Source organism: Agrilus planipennis, unplaced genomic scaffold (assembly GCF_000699045.2).
Source record: "Agrilus planipennis isolate EAB-ADULT unplaced genomic scaffold, Apla_2.0 scaffold189, whole genome shotgun sequence".
NCBI lineage: Eukaryota > Metazoa > Arthropoda > Insecta > Coleoptera > Buprestidae > Agrilus > Agrilus planipennis.
The window spans coordinates 78,625-95,879 of record NW_020439010.1 but is presented as its reverse complement, the minus strand read 5'-3'; the positions used below and the strand labels follow the sequence as shown (position 1 = coordinate 95,879).

The window sequence follows — 17,255 nt, the reverse complement described above, 5'->3', positions numbered from 1 at the left end:
TTTTTACAGATTTCACAGTCAGAGATAATTTTCGCCACTCTACTAGCATCCCTTTAATTTGTCCTAACACAGTTTTTGGTAAATGTTGCTGAATAGTTTCAGTAATATTCAATTTTTATGCATACTTGGGACTTTTTACAAGGTATTTTGTAACAATAATTTGCATTATTTTCACAGTCACCAACGATGACGTTCCTTCTTCAGTTTTGACTTCGATCCATCCTTCTGCATGACGCTTCTGCAAAAATTACTTACCACAGCATTTCGTATGTACCATGTAAAGATTTTTATTATTAATTCTTTATTTTTAGGTGTACCATTCCTAGCAAAACCTATTATACGGGAGAGGGATTTTAGTTGGTAGGTCCTCCTGTGAGGGAATCCAACACTACCCAGTCGTACGGACGGCTGGGTGTCTTTCGAAGATTTCCCCTCTTCCACAAAAAAAAAAAAAAAAAAAAAACTAAACGATCTAATGACTTTTATTGCTGGTGTTCTCAGATGGGCGGAATAGCCATTTATTTCCACTACCCACTCGCTGGTATTAAGTAATTTGGAATTGTTTACAACCCCTTTTCTTCAATATTGTTTCAGTGTTCGGCATCAATTTCTATCTGAACACGTAAGTTGCTACAACTATTTTTTACCTTCATTATTAATTATCTTGTGTTCAAAATGTTAATTGTACATTATTGAAAGGTTTTAGTTAAAAATTGTTAAACTGTATTACTGTTTCTTCTGTTTTGTGGCCTTTTCTATTTCCTCAATTGTCTCTTCAAATTACATAAAATATTTTATTTTGTACAAGTGTATTTGTTAACATTCAATAAATTTTTTTTACTATTTCACTTATTATTACTTTTACACTTTAAAATTCCCAAATTCTTATGTTAAGGTGAAAAATGGACAAGTAACAATGTATTTCCTTTTTTACAAAAGAGACAATGTCTTTTCTTTTATAAAAAAGGAAAATACATTGTTTCTTATCCATTTTTCACTTTAACTTATACATTACGAAAAACAATAAGTAACTAACAAATTTAAAGTGCGCGCCTTTTTTATTTAGTATTGACTACACCTGCCGGAGGGCGCGCAAATCGGCGCATTTCGAGTTGACCATCTATTACCCTTTGTAGATCTATTATCTATGTCTATTATCTATGATAGCATACAAAGGTCGCATCAGTGGCGTACCGTCTACGGTTGCGTCAGTCGAAAAATATCGGTTTTTTACCATAAATTAGTCATTTTTTCTACGACTTATCTGAATAAATATTAAAAGTTAACATAATATTACAGTGCCCTTACCATTACCCATCCCCAAGAGTTCCTTATTTAATTGACCACTAAGGTCCAATGGTAAATAATTATGCTTTATAAGGTTTTCTAATTCTAACATAAATCATAAAAGTATTAAGTATATGTTAAATATAATTGAGTAAATTTTATACAAATTATCTTACTGCTGTGGACTGTTGTTTCCTATGTTATATCTTCTCTTTAATGTTCTATACTTTTTCAACATATACAATGCTTCAATTTCTTTTTGTACAAATTCTCCATGCTTAATTAATTTTTTAATTTCTTCGGGATCATTAACGTCCTTATTTTTTGTGAATGCCTTATGAAGTCTATGTCTAAAAAAGTCATACCCCGTTGGCCAATCCTTTCCAAGATGTAACAGCTAAAATCAGTAAGTCAAACAGAAAGATCCAAAAATAGTTATTCATTGATTACATTCTTATATAAAGTGATTACTTTACTTCTTAATGACATGATGAATATATCACAAAAGTAATATATAAATAAACATTTTACGACAGACTCGTGCACAAATTCAAGAACAGTTATATTTAATTTTTGAATTTCCTGACGTAAAATCGAAAATGACGTTTGTTTAACCAACAAGAACTAAAGATTGAGTGACGTGTAATATAATAAAGTACCTTAAACAAGTTAAAAAAAGTTGATTATTTTACTTATTTTGTCTAATATTTTAGATGCTTCATAATTACTTTATCCTTATCAAAATCGTAAGATGATTTGATTGGATTAATTTAATACACTGGTAACAGTTCATTCTTAAAGGAGTACTCAAGTTTTGTTTTGTTTAATTTTCTGTTAATAAGAATGCAATGCACCCTAGGAGACGAAGAACTGGTTCAGAAACAGAAACAACGGTTATTGTAGGAGATCGTGGTTCATGGTCTCAACAAAAATCCAACTTTTACAGTTACAGTAATTATGAACTTGAAGATAAGCTAGATAGTGATAATTTTATAGAAGATATTACTGAACCGGAAGCTGTTATGACTTCAAGGGATAGAACAAGTGAATTTGTAAATACCATAAGGTCACTACAAGGTCGCAATATTTCAAGGGCTGTTGCTGTAAAAGATCCAAGGAAAGCAAAAGTGATCCAGGGACATTCAGAATTTATGCTCATTGCAAGAAATGTTGGAAAAAATATAGCTAACACTTATGCAAAACTTGAAAAACTTACATTGTGTAAGCATACATTGCCTATTACCTACTATTATACCAAAAATTATCTGTTAATAGTCAGTTTTGTATATGTTGTTTATAATTTTTTGTATTGTAGTGGCTAAAAGAAAGTCTCTTTTTGACGATCGTTCAGCTGAAATACAGGAATTAACATATATCATTAAAGGTGATTTAAATAGTTTAAATCAACAAATTGCCCAATTGCAAGATGTCTCCAAAAGCCAAAAACAAAGTGGCAAGCATTTACAGTCTCATGCTAGCAGTGTAGTCTTAGCTCTGCAATCTAAGTTAGCATCCATGTCAACAGACTTTAAACAAATTTTGGAAGTTCGAACAGAGAACTTGAAACATCAGAAAAACAGAAGAGAACAATTTTCACAAGTGCCCTTGAGTAGTAGTTTACCTCCTTCTACTGTTTCTGGGTATCATCAAGGTTAATATCAGTTTTTAATGTATTTATTCATTTATGTATGAAAAATGGGTCAAGGCAAGTTGCTGTATCTAAATATTTATTTTAAATTCAGGTAGTGTTTTACTTCAAGAGCAGGACCAAGTTAGTATAAATTTGGAGAATGCTCCCTTGGTTCCTAAAAGTACCCAGATGCAGGCAGCTATATATTATGATGAAACAGACAATTATTTACGTGAAAGAGCAGAAACTATGCAAAATATTGAGTCAACTATAGTAGAATTGGGTGGAATTTTCCAACAGCTAGCACATATGGTGAAAGAACAGGAAGAAATGGTTGAAAGGATCGATACTAATGTCCAGGACGCGGAACTTAACATTGAAGCAGCTCATGCTCAAATTCTGAAATATTTTCGATCAGTAACTAACAACAGATGGTTAATGATAAAAATATTTGCTGTACTAATTCTTTTCTTCATATTTTTCGTGGTTTTTGTTGCATAATGAATGAGTTCATGAAGAGTAATTTTTTAAATAAAAGTGAATGATAACATTTATATTTCTTAAAAAAAACTTCGGAAATTAAATTACTCTTTTGAGAAAATTGTTTTTCAAAGTTTCAACTTTAAATATAATTAAACATTCTGTAATATTAAATTTTAAAACATAAAGCACTCGTTATAAAAATGTTACGTTATATTCGTCTATATTTTAAAGTGAATAAATAGTTTTTTAAAAACCACTGCTTGCGTTTAAAGTATATGTAGAAAATACACTTATTATGTATTCAATAGAATTTCCTATATTGCTAAAGCAACAATAAGAAAAAATTAGCTGCATAAGCAAAGAAATTATACATCACTTAAAAATAAAAAAAAGAGTATGGAGATTATTTTGAATCCGATGAATAATCCTTTTTCCAAACTGTTTCTTCTTCAACTTTGACTTCCTCGCTACTTAATTTTATCTGGGTAGCTTCCACCTCCTTCAAATCTAAATTGTGTTTAGATTTCATATGAGTTTTAAGAGAAACTTTTTGCCGAAAACCACCTCCACATTCTTCACATTTGTATGGAGTTTCTAAGGTGTGTTGACGCATATGCACTTTTCGTGCGTTGGTACTAGAAAAGCCCTTACTGCAATAGGGACAAATGTGTGGCCTTGAGCCTTTGTGAGTCATATTAATGTGCTTTTTCAGATCATAATTAGAATAAAACTTTTTTCCACATATATCACATTGTTGGTTTCTAATACCTACAACAAACAACTGGTATAATGTGAATCTTAAAAATAATATTCTTTTCTTTCTTACCTAAATGAGTTTTCTTCAAATGATGCAAATACCCATGTTTTGATTGGAAATATTTATTACAATGTTCACATTGAAATGTCTTCCTGTTAAGATGAATATAGTACATGTGTCCCCTTAGACTTTCTTTATTTTTGGCCACTTTGCCACAAACTTCACAAACGGCTGGTTCATCTTTGTGGACATTATCCATATGCTTTTTAAAATTGTCTGCACGAATAGTAACATTACAGAGGTCACAGGTCTTGCTCTGGTGCTTTTTCATGTGCAACTTATATGCATAATCATCATCAAATGTCTCAACACATACTTCACATTTTCTTGGTAAAAGTGGCGCTTTTTGAGGAAGAGGACTCGATTTTTCGACTTTATTACTTGGAGTGTTAAAGGTTTGCTTTAGTGCAGCAGAAATTTGTCTTTGTTTCTGTTGTATGTTAAACTTTTGTCTTTGCAACTGCTGCAATCTCTGCAGTTCTAATTGTCTTTTTTGCTGTGTCAATGGAAGTTTTTGTAAACGTTGTTGTTGCAATTGGATCCTTGCCAAATGAATTCTCTGTTGTTGCAAAAGTCGTAGATGGTACTGTTGAATATCACATTAACTAAAGACTTGACTATCAAATAATGTAAAACTATTTCTAAAAATATTAAAAAAAGGCTTTGACTTACTTGCTGTAGTTTCTGTTGATGTAACCTCTGTTGTATAAATTTGTGCTTTTCACTCTGTTTAACAACATCAGCTATAGATCCTGCTTTTTTTATAATCCTTTGCTCTTCAGCCTCAGTTATTTCATCTATATTGATAGTGACTTCATTCTCACCTTTACTCACTCTGGGAAGGAATACTGTCTCAAATGGACTGTCTAAAGTAGAATCTCCACTTTCTGTGATGTTTGATTGGTTAGATGGATTTATTTTACCAACCTGAATAGCAGGCTTTTCTGGAGCATTTGGAGATTTAATAGACGATTTATTAATACATTCTTGCTGAGGGGAACTGTTTCTAACAGCATTTCTACAAATTTGGTAATATTTTTGTTGTAGACATCTGTGAGCTATTATTATGTTCTGTCTGATTTTGTAAGCTCTGTTGATATTTTCAATGCATTTTAAGCAACTTGTTTTGGGCAATTTATCATTACTCAAGATCTGCAAAGTTTAAATTAGCAGTTTTTATAGCTTACATTGAAGAAAATATATAAATAACCTTAATTGATGTAAGTTGTTCTACCTTTTCCGCAATGTTATGCTCACTGCGAAGTATTTGAAGCACGCTGTTTGATTCTGATAAACAAAATCGACAAATATTTACTTTTTGAGTCATTATTCTAATTACTTGTCTTCATTTAAGTATTTTGTTAAATACGTTTCAGGTTAAAGCTAACAAGTAACAGTCATACTAAGTTAAACTAACAACTAACTACAATGGAGTGCATACACATTATATTTCCCCGTTCCCCAATACACAACCCGGAACGTACAGTATCCTCTGCATTTGCACGACTTTTTCCTTTTCGTCTCGAGCCCAAAGTTATAAGTTGTTGTTGGTTGTTGTCATTAACAACAGTTATTTTTAAAGTGATATCAAGAAGAACCAAGATAGGAGTAACTTAATGCGAAGCGAAGATATCTAAAAACAATCATCACTACCATATCACTACTGATCATTACCATAGATTAGAGAAATAAATACTGTTTTGATACTACTACTTAACTCTTTCCTATGATGTTCCTATGTTTCATAGACATATAATAATGGACGTGCCTTAGCCGTAAGTCCTTGTAATAATTTCTTGGTTCGAAAAGTGAGAGAGATGGCGTATGGTTTCGGACTAGTGTTATCTCTTTCATGACACGCTTACGCACTATCGTGAGAGAGATAGATATTGTCCGAAACTTCGTTCCATCTCTTTCTTTTGTTGTACTGCAATTCTGACCGCTAAGGCATGTCCATTAGTAAACGTCGTTATTTACAAAAAACGATAGGATAATTATGGTTAAATTAAACTCAAAGCCACTAAGAACGGTATTAGTGTCACTCTACATGCCTACATCATCTTACAGTGACGAAGACGTAGAAGCCATTTTATGCAGATATAGAAGACCTGTTAAGTTTAGTGAAAGAACAGGAAAACCTAATAGTTTTAGGAGATTTCAACGCAGTAATAGGTGAAGGTAAAGGTGCAATAGCAGGTTCTTTTGGATTAAGCAATAGAAATGATGGGGGAGATAAGCTAATAGTATTTTGCGATAAACATAACTTAACCGTCGCGAATACTTTACTTTATTAAACCATCACGTTAGGAGGCGCTATACGTGGAAGATGCCAGGTGATTTAGGGAGATATCAGTTTGATTACATACTTGTTAGGCAAAGATTTAAAAATCAAGTGAAGGACTGTAGAAGTTATCCAGGAGCAGATACAGATAGCGATCATAATTTAGTAATTATGAAGACCAATCTTAAATTATAATAATAGCGGGGACAGTGTGCATCCCTGTCTGACTTCCTTCCTAATACTTACTTCTCTACGTTGCAGCCCTAGCTCTATAACTGCCTGTTGCTCTTTATACAAACTAAGTATCATTCTTCTATCATTGTAACTGATCCCTACATTTTTAAGTATATTTAACATTTTGTCCCATTGTCAAAAGCTTTTTCTAAATCTACAAATCCTATGTACACCCTCTTTCTTTTTAAAAAATGAAGGAACAAATGATGGCTTTAATGGCATATGGAAGCATACATGAAAACTGCACAAAAAGAAATAAAATTGTAAATGGAAAAGGGACAAGAAGAAATGAAATATAAAATGGAAGCAGTAATAATGTGACATAAAAATAGAAAAAGAATTAAAACAGCTCAAGAAAAAGTGAAAGAAGAATTAAGAGAAGAAGATAGTGCGCCGGCAAACCAAGTTCTTTCCCGTATAAAACGCTGGCTGGAGTTCTTTCAGTTGTCTCATCGATGGCTGATGTATAAATAAGCCAGGAGGAATATAGATTATTCAAATAAATGTGTAGTGTAAATAGTTGGGTGGAGTATCAAGCTTAGTGATCAGAGCATTGTTGCTTAAAGTCAAAGGTCCCGGTTTCGATTCCCGACGAAGGTGTGACAACAGCAGCAATTTCTCCTCAATACCTTGAGGTAATATATTAATGAACGTGCCTTAGCCGTATGTCGTTGTAATAATTTCTTGGCTCGAAAAGTGAGGGAGATGGCGTATGGTTTCGGACTAGTGCTATCTCTTTCATGATACGCTTACGCACTATCGTGAGAGAGATGGATATTGTCCGAAACTTCGTTCCATCTCTTTCTTTTGTTGTACCACAATTCTGACCGCTAAGGCATGTCCATTAGTAAACGTCGATGATTTGAAGTTACATCATCAATGGTATTGTGGTGTTCGTCTTCCGTCATGCATCTGCCAAGACCAGCGACGAGAAAACGCACATCTATGATAGGGTTGCCGACCTCAAGGTCTCGGTTTGCGAAGAGGATCATCGATCGGGACCTATTATCTATGATCGGGACAGATCGGGAGAATAAGAAGAGTGATGAGTTTCGCGGCGCGCGTGTAACGATTTGGGCATATTGACTATATAAATGAATCTAGCTGTACTATTTAATCTCTAGAAATAAGAAATACGTTAAAGGTGTGTTATTATTTAGTATCACAGCATCACCCTTTAGAGTATCCTTGGTTTCAGTTATTAGTTGTTGTTTTGTAAATCTTGTTTTTATCCAAAATGCCGGTTTTGTGCAAAATTTGTGATAATTCTATAGCACTCAATTTAATTTAAATAAACATTATCGTAATAAGCACGTTTATTGGTAGGACAAGTTAAACAATCCCGAATATAAATATTACAGGCAAAAAGAAATAACGTTTTCTCTATCGATCAAAAAATTCAACTTAATGACTAATTTATCTTTCTCGCTTGTAGTGTAGTGCTCATTGATATTTGATGTATTTTAATTCCTTTTATTGCACAAGCTTTTGAACGTCCTGTATATAAACATTAGTTTTACTGAATGCGAATCTTATCTTCATTACCTAAAAAAACATTTCTTGTAAGGAACCACGTTTCGCCGAAAATGAAAATTTTATTTGATTCGTAACACCATCCGTTGTTCTGTGTATTTACATTCGAAGCAAGAGTTTAAGGACAATTTTATAATTTACTAGCAGCGAAACCCGGCGTTGCTCGGGTTAAAATACATCGCATGTTTAATGGTATTTAAAACATTTAAGGATCCACTTCTTAACGTAGATAATATAGATTTCTATCTGAGATATTGAGAGAGTTACCCCCGGTTTCCTGAGTCGAACTTTCCAGATATTTCTAGAACTTTCTGGAACATTTCATATCGATTTTAACAGTTGCACATAATTTGGAACATTCTAAATCCTTCCAAAAATTTTTAGAACATTCTAGATCGATTGTAACATTTGCATACATTCTGGAGTTTTCTGGATCATTTAAGAAATTTCTAGAACTTTCCAAAAGGTCCCACAAGTTAGAAAAGGACAGATATGTATTTTTTCACATTTTCGCCATTCACTTCCACCCACCGCGACCAAACACCCTTGCTTTCAGCAGGAGACCAAGGGGTATTTACCACCCCAACGGGAAGTTGATAGGAGTTGGTGGTGATAGAGAAAACCCTGTCTTTACTCTACGCACATTAGCATTTTATACATATATTTAGATTTTATATTGCGCGTCATTTGCGGGTTCTGAATATCTAAGTAGCATAATAGTGCGTCCATTAATTGTGCTTAAAAGAAGGAAAATTGTTTCGAGTGCAGGTGGAAATTCAATGCCAGTTTATTCAAAAACTGTTGAAAATGCTATAATTTGATTGACGTCAATCGATTGCACGTCATTTGTGCTTGACGAGTAAGCTATTATGGTAAGCGGAATTTATCTTTATATTATTTATCTATATATATAAAAATGAATTGCTGTTCGTTAGTCACGCTAAAACTCGATAACGGCTGGACCGATTTGGCTAATTTTGGTCTTGAATTATTTGTGGAAGTCCAGGGAAGGTTTAAAAGGTGAATAAATATGAAAGTTGTTAACTATCTTTCAGATTATTTTTATGTAGATTGATAAATCTTAAGTTCTGTCAAATTAAATTTCTGAACGCAACCATAATATTTGACATTTGTCAACTAAGTTTATTTTATACAAAAATTTAGGTCTTTTATATATCGATTGGGGCAGTACGAAGTCTGCAGGGACAGCTAGTTAGTAATATAAGTATAATACTAAATTTTTCATTGATATTAGTATTAGCGTGCGCCACTAGTGAATCATAGATATGTTCAAAATAATGCCATGGAAAAATTAAGTATTATTACTAATAAATAATATAAAGATAAATTCTGTTTTCCATAATAGCTCAACCTTTAAACAGAAATGACGCGATTGGCGTCAATTAAATTATGATATCTTCAGTAGTTTTTTAATAAATCGACATTATTTCCACCTACACTTGGAAGGATTTTCCTTTTTCTTTAATGAAATTAATGGACACACAATTACCCTACTTACTGTTACATATTTAGAACCTATGTTTAGAACCAGTAAAGTTTAAATCGGAGGATTATTTATATCAGGTGCCAGATTCACGTGACTGATACATTTAATAATCATCCTTTAATCTATGATATCGTACTAATAATTCATACTATTACTACCTATGATTACTACTATTTATTATCTATGAAACTAACCGTACTAACCTAAGGTACTAACCAATCTATCTACTAACCTCAAATTTCCATTAAAGTCACCGTATCTTGGTTAAACAGAAAATTACACAACTATTTCCCTATTTTACAGAATTAAATACAATAAAAGCGCGTAAAAGCCCATTATATAACAGATATGTCTTGCATTCTTCGTTCTTCTAAGTTTGCACGTTATATAGCGGGATTTGCTCGTCATGTTGTTATTAATCCACCTCGAGAGTTTGATTACAATGTACTTGGCTCAAATCACTGTATTTGTCAATCTTTACCAAGGTAAATCATATTGTATAATATATTGCCTACCATTGCAATTTTTTATGATCATAGATCGTTAGCAACACAGGCGACAGTTCAACATGATTCAAGCCTTGAATATGGTTTACGTAAAATCGATCAAGGGGTACGTCGAACAGGCCGAATATCCCGACAAGATATTGAAGACATTCTGGAAGAATTACGTAATTCACGTACTGCTACTACTTCACAATCTCTACTGGTCATTCGATGTTGTGGAAATCTTGTACCAGAGGAACTTCCAGAAACAAGAACGAAATTAGTCCAAGAAATATGGCAAACACTTCAAAAGTTGAATATTCCTGTAGATGTGTCACACTACAATGCACTTTTGAGGGTATATTTGGAAAATGAATATTCTTTTTCACCTACTGAATTTTTGAGTGAGATGGAATCTAAAGGAATTGAACCAAATCGTGTCACCTATCAAAGATTGATTGCCAGGTACTGTCAACTTGGTGATATAGAAGGTGCCACAAGGATCCTTGAATTTATGAGAGAAAAACAATTACCTGTTAATGAAAGTGTTTTTAATGCTCTCATCATGGGACATGCACAGGCAGGGTATGTTTCTATTATGAAAAATGTTATATAGTTAACAAAATTTTTATTAGTGATATGGAATCTGCTCATGGAATACTTGCAGTCATGACCCAAGCAGGACTAGAGCCCACTGAAGACACCTACACAACTTTACTTTGTGGTTATGCTAAAGCAGGTGACATAGGAGCAATAAAAAAAGTATTAGATGAATGTGAAAGTAAAGAAATATTCCTCCTGGATAAAGATTTATTGGAAGTCATCTACAGTTTGGCAATAAGTGATCATAAGGATCATGTGCCTTTTATTTTAGAGAAGACCCGAAAGGCAATAGGATATAATCAGGATGCTATAAATACAATTCTAAGGCTGATTAACAAAGATCAAGACGATGTGGCTTTAATGATACTAAAAACAATGTCAAGAAACACAAGAGCTGATGGCACTTTACAAACCACTGGAAATTTTATTATTAAACAGTTAGTTAAAATTGGGAGAAGTCCAGAGAAAATAATAGAAATTTGTAATTGGTTACAAAATGAAAACTTAAATGACAGAGGATTACATGTAGCTGCTGAAACAGCACTACAATTGACTAATGAAAAAATAGCATATCCTATCCTCAAGGAAATGAAAGACAAAGGCATGGATATAAGACCACACTATTTTTGGCCCCTTTTAGTAGCCAAAGCCAGTGATCCGACTGGCGATGAAATAATCAATGTTTTACAGGAAATGAACAAATTTAATGTTTCTGCAACTTATGAAACAATAAAAGATTATGTTATACCAAATTTGAAATGCAAAAGTAGCGAAATTATATCAAAATTAAGACAAGCAAACATTTCTGTAGGAAGCTCCGCATGTAACCTCGTTCATTCATTATTACTTCGAAACGATATTGATGAAGCTGCAATAATAGCGAGTAGAGTGGATGCTTACTACCATCCGAATATAATAAAACGTCCTCTAACGAATGCTTTCTATAATACAAAAGACGTTAATTCTTACGTTAATCTCTTAAGACACGTTTATGAAAATCTAGAAAGAAGAGATACCGTTTTACATGAAGACGAACAAACGAAACCGTCGCTGGATAAGAATGAAGTCATTGGTAGTTTTATTCTAGATCTGAGTAATAACCGAATCGTATTTCCCGAAATAATTGAAGACGTTCTTAAAGGAATTGCAGAACAAGGTCTCAGTATAAGTAATACAGTTGCAGAAAAAATTCAGGATAAATTAGGGGAGAATATGAACGATAATATTTCCAAACTTTTGGATAGACTTACTTCGGGAGAACTTGTGCCTGCACCATTAATTCGAAAACCCCCATCATATGTACCTTCTCACAAAATGAACGTACTGCAATTGGAAAGACTTGTTGAAAACTTAAAAGCCAAAAATCAGGAATGTCTGGGACAAAAACGACAACTACTTACATTATATTGCCGTGCTAAAGAATTAGAGAAGGCTGAAAATCTCCTTCCAGAGATGGAAGCTGAAGGTTTTCAATATTCTTGTGGTACTCATGCCCAAATGATAGACTTATATTGTTACCATGATAAATTAGATAAAGCTCTTGAACATTATGAAAAATTTAAAGAGTTCAACGATGAACATTTGGATAATAGTAAAACACTTCGACTTGCAAATTTATTGATTAGAAATGACCATTTTGATGAAGGTATAGCTTTATTGGAAAGTCAAAAGAAGGAACAGTCTAATGAAAACGAGTATGGGTATAATACCTTATGCTTTAGAACATTAAATTACCTTGCAGAACAAGGAAAAGTTAAGGAACTCCAAATTTTATTTGATACATTGTTTAAGAATGGTTACTTAGATGTGAATAATATGATACTTGGTCCTTTGATAAAGGTTCATTTGATTAATAATGACATACAATCTGCACTTGATAAATTTGAAGAATGTTGCAATAGGTTCAAAGCCACTCCATGGAAGAACGAACTGACTTGCAGGTATTACAATTTTCACTTTTGAATTTTTTTGGTTTGCTCTGTATAAATTTTATAAGTGAAATTTCTTTCTTTATGTTTTCAGGTTGATCCAAGCTGAAGACGCAGAAAAATTGCAAAAATTAACTGACTTGAGTACGTCTGTTCATGGTGAAATTAATAGCTTATATGACTTGGTCTTTGCCTTTGTTGAATGTGGTCGAATACGTCAAGCTCGAAAGATTCTGGAAACACCAGGACTTCAAAGCCGCACACATAAAATAAACAACGCCTGTCAACGATATCGTGAAGAAGGTCTTATTAAACCATTAGAAGGTTTGAAAGAAGCCACAAAAGATTTGAATCATATCAATCGTACCGACATTTACCATCAGCTTCTTTTGAGTTACATTAAGCAAAATAATGTGGAAAAAGCCCAGGGACTGTGGATGCAAATGCAAGAAGAAGACATGGCACCTACTGATCAATTTTTATATAAGCTAGGAACATTTCTAAAGGCAAACAATGTTCCTGTTCCATTTACCATTCCTAATAACTCATTGGCAGAAGAAACGACGGCAAATGAACGCAGTACGGTTAAAATTTTGAAAAGAGTACCACCCCAAAAAACTGAAAATTCAAATTATTGGTATGTTAAAAGTACACCCATAGAAGAACCTATTGTAATTTTTTATTTCTTTCTTCTACACCAGGACTGCTATTAAGAATGGAGATCTAGATAGGGCTCTTCTAATCTCTAAACAAAAACTCCAATCTTTTTCTACCAATGATGTCTCCATGTTAATAGAAGCGTTAGTGCAAAAAGACAGACTATCTGAAGCCACCCAGCTGACACTAAATTTATTGGATAATAACAGCAAACCTGTTTTAAGAGTTTTTAGGTGAGTGTTATATATTCTATAAAGCAGATCTGGGTAAAGCTCTTGTCAAAAGAGATCAATCTCTTTAGCTTTTGAAGTCTGTTACATTTTAAAATGTATGTCTTTGAATTACCAATGATTTTTAAATTCCTAAGTACTTAGCCTTTTGAATTACAAATTGCAAAAATCTGCTTGTTCATGGGGCTTGACTTTCACACCCTGGAAAGATTGAAAGCACGTTTTAAAGTGCAATGCTCTGAAAGACTGTCCAACTCTGTTATAAGGTTACTACTAATAACTCTTCACTTTTATTTCAGGTTCTTCTTGAATAAATTGTCTCAGAAAGGAGATATAGAAACATTACAGACAATCAGTGCAAAGTTGAATTCTGATTTAAAGAAACTTGTATCTTTTGATAACCGTGTTTGTCACGCCTACTTAGTAGCAGGAAAGGCCGCAGAATATTTGGATTCTTTAGAAACTGAACTTGACCAAGCAACGGATGCCGATTTAAACGCAGTAGCCGAAAAATTTCCCCGTGGTGGTGCCATCGGAATATTGGAAAAATGTCCTGAATTAGTGGACAGATGTAAGTTTAAACTTTTTTTAATTGTGTTCTTTCATAAAAAATTTACGTAAGTACTACATGTCTTTTTCTTTTACAGTTGAAAAGTTAGCAATTAAATACGCCGAACGTGGAATAGTTGCCCCTATGAACGTTCTGTGGTCTTACTACTTTACAGAACAAAATAAAGCCAAAGCTGAAGAAATATGGAACAAATACCTTCAAGACTCACCCAGAATCATGTTTCAAAGGGTTATCCAACATGCCAGGGACTCCAAAGATGAAATAATTGCAGAAAAACTAATTAGGCACTTAAAAACAGCTCAAGTGACGGAAGGTGCTCTGGGTAACGCGTATTCCTGCTTGTTGGATATTTTAGTGGCAAAAGAAAAAAACAACGAAGTCGTAACAACTTTTGAAGAATGTCTAAAAGACGTGCACATTGAAAATTTGAATCGTACTGCAGTTCTTAGGGTTAAAGAAGTATATACCAAGTTAGGAAGGCCTTTTAATTACATTATTCCAGCTAAAAAAGCAATTAAGAGTAGCAGTAGTAGTAGCAACAGCAGTGATTCTACATCGGATGAAGTAGAGGTTAAGACGAATTAATTTAAGTATAAAATTAAATGTTATATAAATGTACCTTTTGCGTTGCATATTGCCACGTATGTTACAAATGTTATAATTCTTTTGTAGTTGTGTTCTTTTTAATAAAAAGTTTAAATTAATTATCACTTACTGTTTTACTTTGAAGGTAATGTTTCTCAGAGAAGCATACTTATCCAGCTAAAATTTATTTACTTGATCAAGAGTTTTAAATTATATTAAAAAAAGCTTATAAACATAATAATACTCATACATAGATATCTATTAAAGAGTAATTGATTACTTTAGGGCGCACAATTACGATTTTCTTGAAATTTTGTACACCTCAGCGTGCTGATCAAGAATGTTTATTGTATTTTACCAGGTACACAAAGTAAGTTCAAGTGAACCCCAAATTTAACATAAAAAATGCATACTAAAAGTCTACAACTAAATTAAGTTAAATTAACCCAAGCCGAAAAATTAAAAAAAAAAAGGATCACAGTACATATATTTATTTCACTTTTCTTATTCAATATTTACATGTATTACGTAGCCTTCAATGGGTTACAAAAAATCGTGTGTAGGTGTGTCTACATTGTAATTTACTGCTATTATTTTATTAATTATCGACCCAAATATGTGTCACCTAGCTATTACCCTTGTTCAATACATTTTAGTCAGTATGATTTTAATCTATTATAGTTATTGCAATTTTAGGAATTTATCAAATAATTTATGGAATATAAAGTTCTTCTTTCCAGTCTTCCTTTTTGTCTTTGGTAATTCAATTTCTGAGAGTCTGGGAATGTTCAAATAAATTTCTCTCAGTAGCGGGATAAAATACCATAAGAAATTTTCGGATGATAGGGGGACTAGGAATGTTGGGTTTGTTAAACATTTATTCGGTTATTTTTTCTTGCAATTTAATGAATTTATGTGTGTAATGTAAGTTCCATCCCAAGCAATAATCCCATAACGTCATAACTTGCTGTATTGTGAAATGTGAAAAATGCATAGTAAATTGATATCAGATAGGTCATATTTAACAAATAATTTAATCAACTTAGAAAAAAATTAAATCCTTAGCTTTTTTACTGTATAATTTATGTCAAGTTAATTTAGAGTCATAATTATACGTAAGTATTTAATTTGATCAATATATGTAGGTATGTTCAGCGTAAAAACCTTTGCTTTGCATAGTTTTGTAGGTTTGTAAAAAAGTAAACAAAATATGAAACCCAACCAAATCAATCAAAAGTAAAGATTTCTTAGTAACACATTGCTATACAACTAAACAAAAGAAATACACTTCAACCAGTGACGTGAGGCGCAAATGTGGAAGTGGCAAAAAGGTTTTTTTTTACTATTAGATGGAATCAGGTCCGCCTCGTAGTAATTTTAGACATCTCAATTCTTGGTATTTGTACTAGTTAATAATTTGTACCATGTAACTAGACATTACCATCTTGGTTTGTAAAAGGACGGCATATTTTTGTAACCAATATAGTAAAAGCTGAAAATCGAATGGTCAAACCCTAACGGTTCACCTTATGATAGGAACGAAGATTGTTATTATAGTCCAAGTTCCCATGGAACAAAAAAGTACGTTGTAGAATAGGTACGAGATACCTGCGATTATAAAAGCTGAAATCGTAACAATCATAGAAAAACTTACCAAAAAATAAAAGCACGAATCGTCTGGTGGACTATAGATTTCGCCTTTATTTTATTTCCCTAACAATATTTTACTACGATTAAGGTAGTTTTGCTTGATATTGTTATGTTGATGTCGATTTTGAGATGAAATAATAGTCCTTTTTATAGTATATATATTTAATAACGTACTTTACACTATATACAAACTGACTTAACTTAATCGAAATGGTTAACTATATTATTGCTGTTACTTGATAATTGAAAATATTATGTAAATTGAGATAGATTGATTAAAGTTCGACAGATAAAGATAACTCGAAGATAGTTTGAACAATATTGATGCTAATGCTATACTGGTTATAACTTCTTATCCTAGTTAAAATTCAGAAAATATTTCGAACAGTTTCAGAGAAAAAGAAAGTGGAGGGTGTAAGGTGTGAGCTACTAATAATACACAACGCCACGTAGTCTACAGGGACAAATAGACCGACGTTCAATTAACAGAAACCGTAGGGACAAAAGTAGGCAGTTTTAGGTATAAAGATTGCAGCCCTCATTCTTCAGTATTCCTATCAGGGGCGTAGATTAAATATTTAAAAGCAGGGATCAGTGAGTAAGTAATAGACATACAAACAGAATAGAAGGAGGAGACTGTGGTAAATATTAATTAAAAAATTAAAAGGAATACTCACCCCTAATTACCACAAATAATTTTATATGAGCGAACACGTGTTTCGCCCACTTCACACGTGGGCATTATCAACGCGAGACTCTCGCGTGTGAAGTGGG

At 32.8% G+C, this 17,255-nt stretch overlaps 4 protein-coding genes and 1 long non-coding RNA gene across 10 annotated transcripts in view; 3 read left to right on the top strand and 2 right to left on the bottom strand.

Moving 5' to 3' along the window:
- LOC112904912 lies at positions 1-845 on the top strand. The gene is made up of 2 exons (XR_003231446.1): positions 1-78; positions 178-845. It is a non-coding gene; the product is annotated as an uncharacterized LOC112904912 (long non-coding RNA).
- Positions 1-1,824, bottom strand: part of LOC108738047 (electron transfer flavoprotein regulatory factor 1) — a 19,144-nt gene extending 17,320 nt beyond the window's left edge. For 2 of the 4 annotated variants that reach the window (XR_001937938.1, XM_018471267.1), the window contains exons 1-2: positions 1,738-1,824; positions 1,464-1,684 (exon numbers count right to left, since the gene is read on the bottom strand). Coding sequence is in view for 3 of the 4 variants with exons in the window: in XM_018471267.1 (XP_018326769.1) it covers positions 1,464-1,684; positions 1,738-1,776 (260 nt within the window). In the remaining variant the exon portion in view is untranslated. Of the gene's footprint in view, positions 1-994; positions 1,265-1,308; positions 1,393-1,463; positions 1,685-1,737 lie in introns of those variants that run through there. The other 2 variants (XM_018471268.2, XM_018471266.1) reach the window with 2 other exon arrangements.
- On the top strand, positions 1,600-3,656 carry LOC108738045 (syntaxin-5). 2 transcript variants are annotated; one of them, XM_018471265.2, is made up of 5 exons: positions 1,600-1,693; positions 2,001-2,068; positions 2,130-2,508; positions 2,603-2,938; positions 3,030-3,656. In XM_018471265.2, the coding sequence occupies exons 3-5, from the start codon at positions 2,136-2,138 to the stop codon at positions 3,416-3,418; spliced, it is 1,098 nt and encodes a 365-aa protein (XP_018326767.1). In that variant the 5' UTR covers positions 1,600-1,693; positions 2,001-2,068; positions 2,130-2,135; the 3' UTR covers positions 3,419-3,656. The 2 variants fall into 2 exon arrangements, with proteins under 2 accessions (XP_018326767.1, XP_018326766.1); XM_018471264.2 differs by lacking the exon at positions 1,600-1,693 and adding an exon at positions 1,850-1,942.
- A 29-nt stretch (positions 3,657-3,685) lies between these two features.
- Positions 3,686-5,948, bottom strand: LOC108738017 (zinc finger protein 69 homolog). The gene is made up of 5 exons (XM_018471226.2): positions 5,659-5,948; positions 5,428-5,600; positions 4,890-5,369; positions 4,227-4,803; positions 3,686-4,168 (listed from the first exon to the last, which is right to left on the bottom strand). The coding sequence occupies exons 2-5, from the start codon at positions 5,542-5,544 to the stop codon at positions 3,804-3,806; spliced, it is 1,539 nt and encodes a 512-aa protein (XP_018326728.1). The 5' UTR covers positions 5,545-5,600; positions 5,659-5,948; the 3' UTR covers positions 3,686-3,803.
- A 3,583-nt stretch (positions 5,949-9,531) lies between these two features.
- LOC108738049 (leucine-rich PPR motif-containing protein, mitochondrial) lies at positions 9,532-14,953 on the top strand. Of its 2 annotated transcripts, XM_018471272.2 has the most exons (8): positions 9,532-9,849; positions 10,076-10,257; positions 10,312-10,842; positions 10,893-12,800; positions 12,883-13,425; positions 13,490-13,678; positions 13,975-14,246; positions 14,323-14,953. In XM_018471272.2, exons 2-8 carry the CDS (start codon positions 10,121-10,123, stop codon positions 14,829-14,831), a joined length of 4,089 nt encoding a protein of 1,362 aa, XP_018326774.1. In that variant the 5' UTR covers positions 9,532-9,849; positions 10,076-10,120; the 3' UTR covers positions 14,832-14,953. The 2 variants fall into 2 exon arrangements, with proteins under 2 accessions (XP_018326774.1, XP_018326773.1); XM_018471271.1 differs by lacking the exon at positions 9,532-9,849 and having other exon boundaries at positions 9,857-10,257.
- Positions 14,954-17,255: the final 2,302 nt, after the last annotated feature.

Bases quoted from the DNA above. Each gene is read 5' to 3' on its own strand.
- LOC108738045 (XM_018471265.2), top strand. From the start codon at position 2,136: ATGCACCCTAGGAGACGAAGAACTGGTTCAGAAACAGAAACAACGGTT. The intron at 2,509-2,602 runs GTAAGCATACAT...TTTGTATTGTAG, and splicing joins ACTTGAAAAACTTACATTGT to TGGCTAAAAGAAAGTCTCTT. The intron at 2,939-3,029 runs GTTAATATCAGT...TTTTAAATTCAG, and splicing joins TGTTTCTGGGTATCATCAAG to GTAGTGTTTTACTTCAAGAG.
- LOC108738017 (XM_018471226.2), bottom strand. From the start codon at position 5,544: ATGACTCAAAAAGTAAATATTTGTCGATTTTGTTTATCAGAATCAAAC. The intron at 5,370-5,427 runs GTTATTTATATA...TAAACTTTGCAG, and splicing joins AACAACTTACATCAATTAAG to ATCTTGAGTAATGATAAATT. The intron at 4,169-4,226 runs GTAAGAAAGAAA...TGTTTGTTGTAG, and splicing joins TTTGAAGAAAACTCATTTAG to GTATTAGAAACCAACAATGT.
- LOC108738049 (XM_018471272.2), top strand. From the start codon at position 10,121: ATGTCTTGCATTCTTCGTTCTTCTAAGTTTGCACGTTATATAGCGGGA. The intron at 12,801-12,882 runs GTATTACAATTT...TTATGTTTTCAG, and splicing joins AAGAACGAACTGACTTGCAG to GTTGATCCAAGCTGAAGACG. The intron at 13,679-13,974 runs GTGAGTGTTATA...CTTTTATTTCAG, and splicing joins CCTGTTTTAAGAGTTTTTAG to GTTCTTCTTGAATAAATTGT.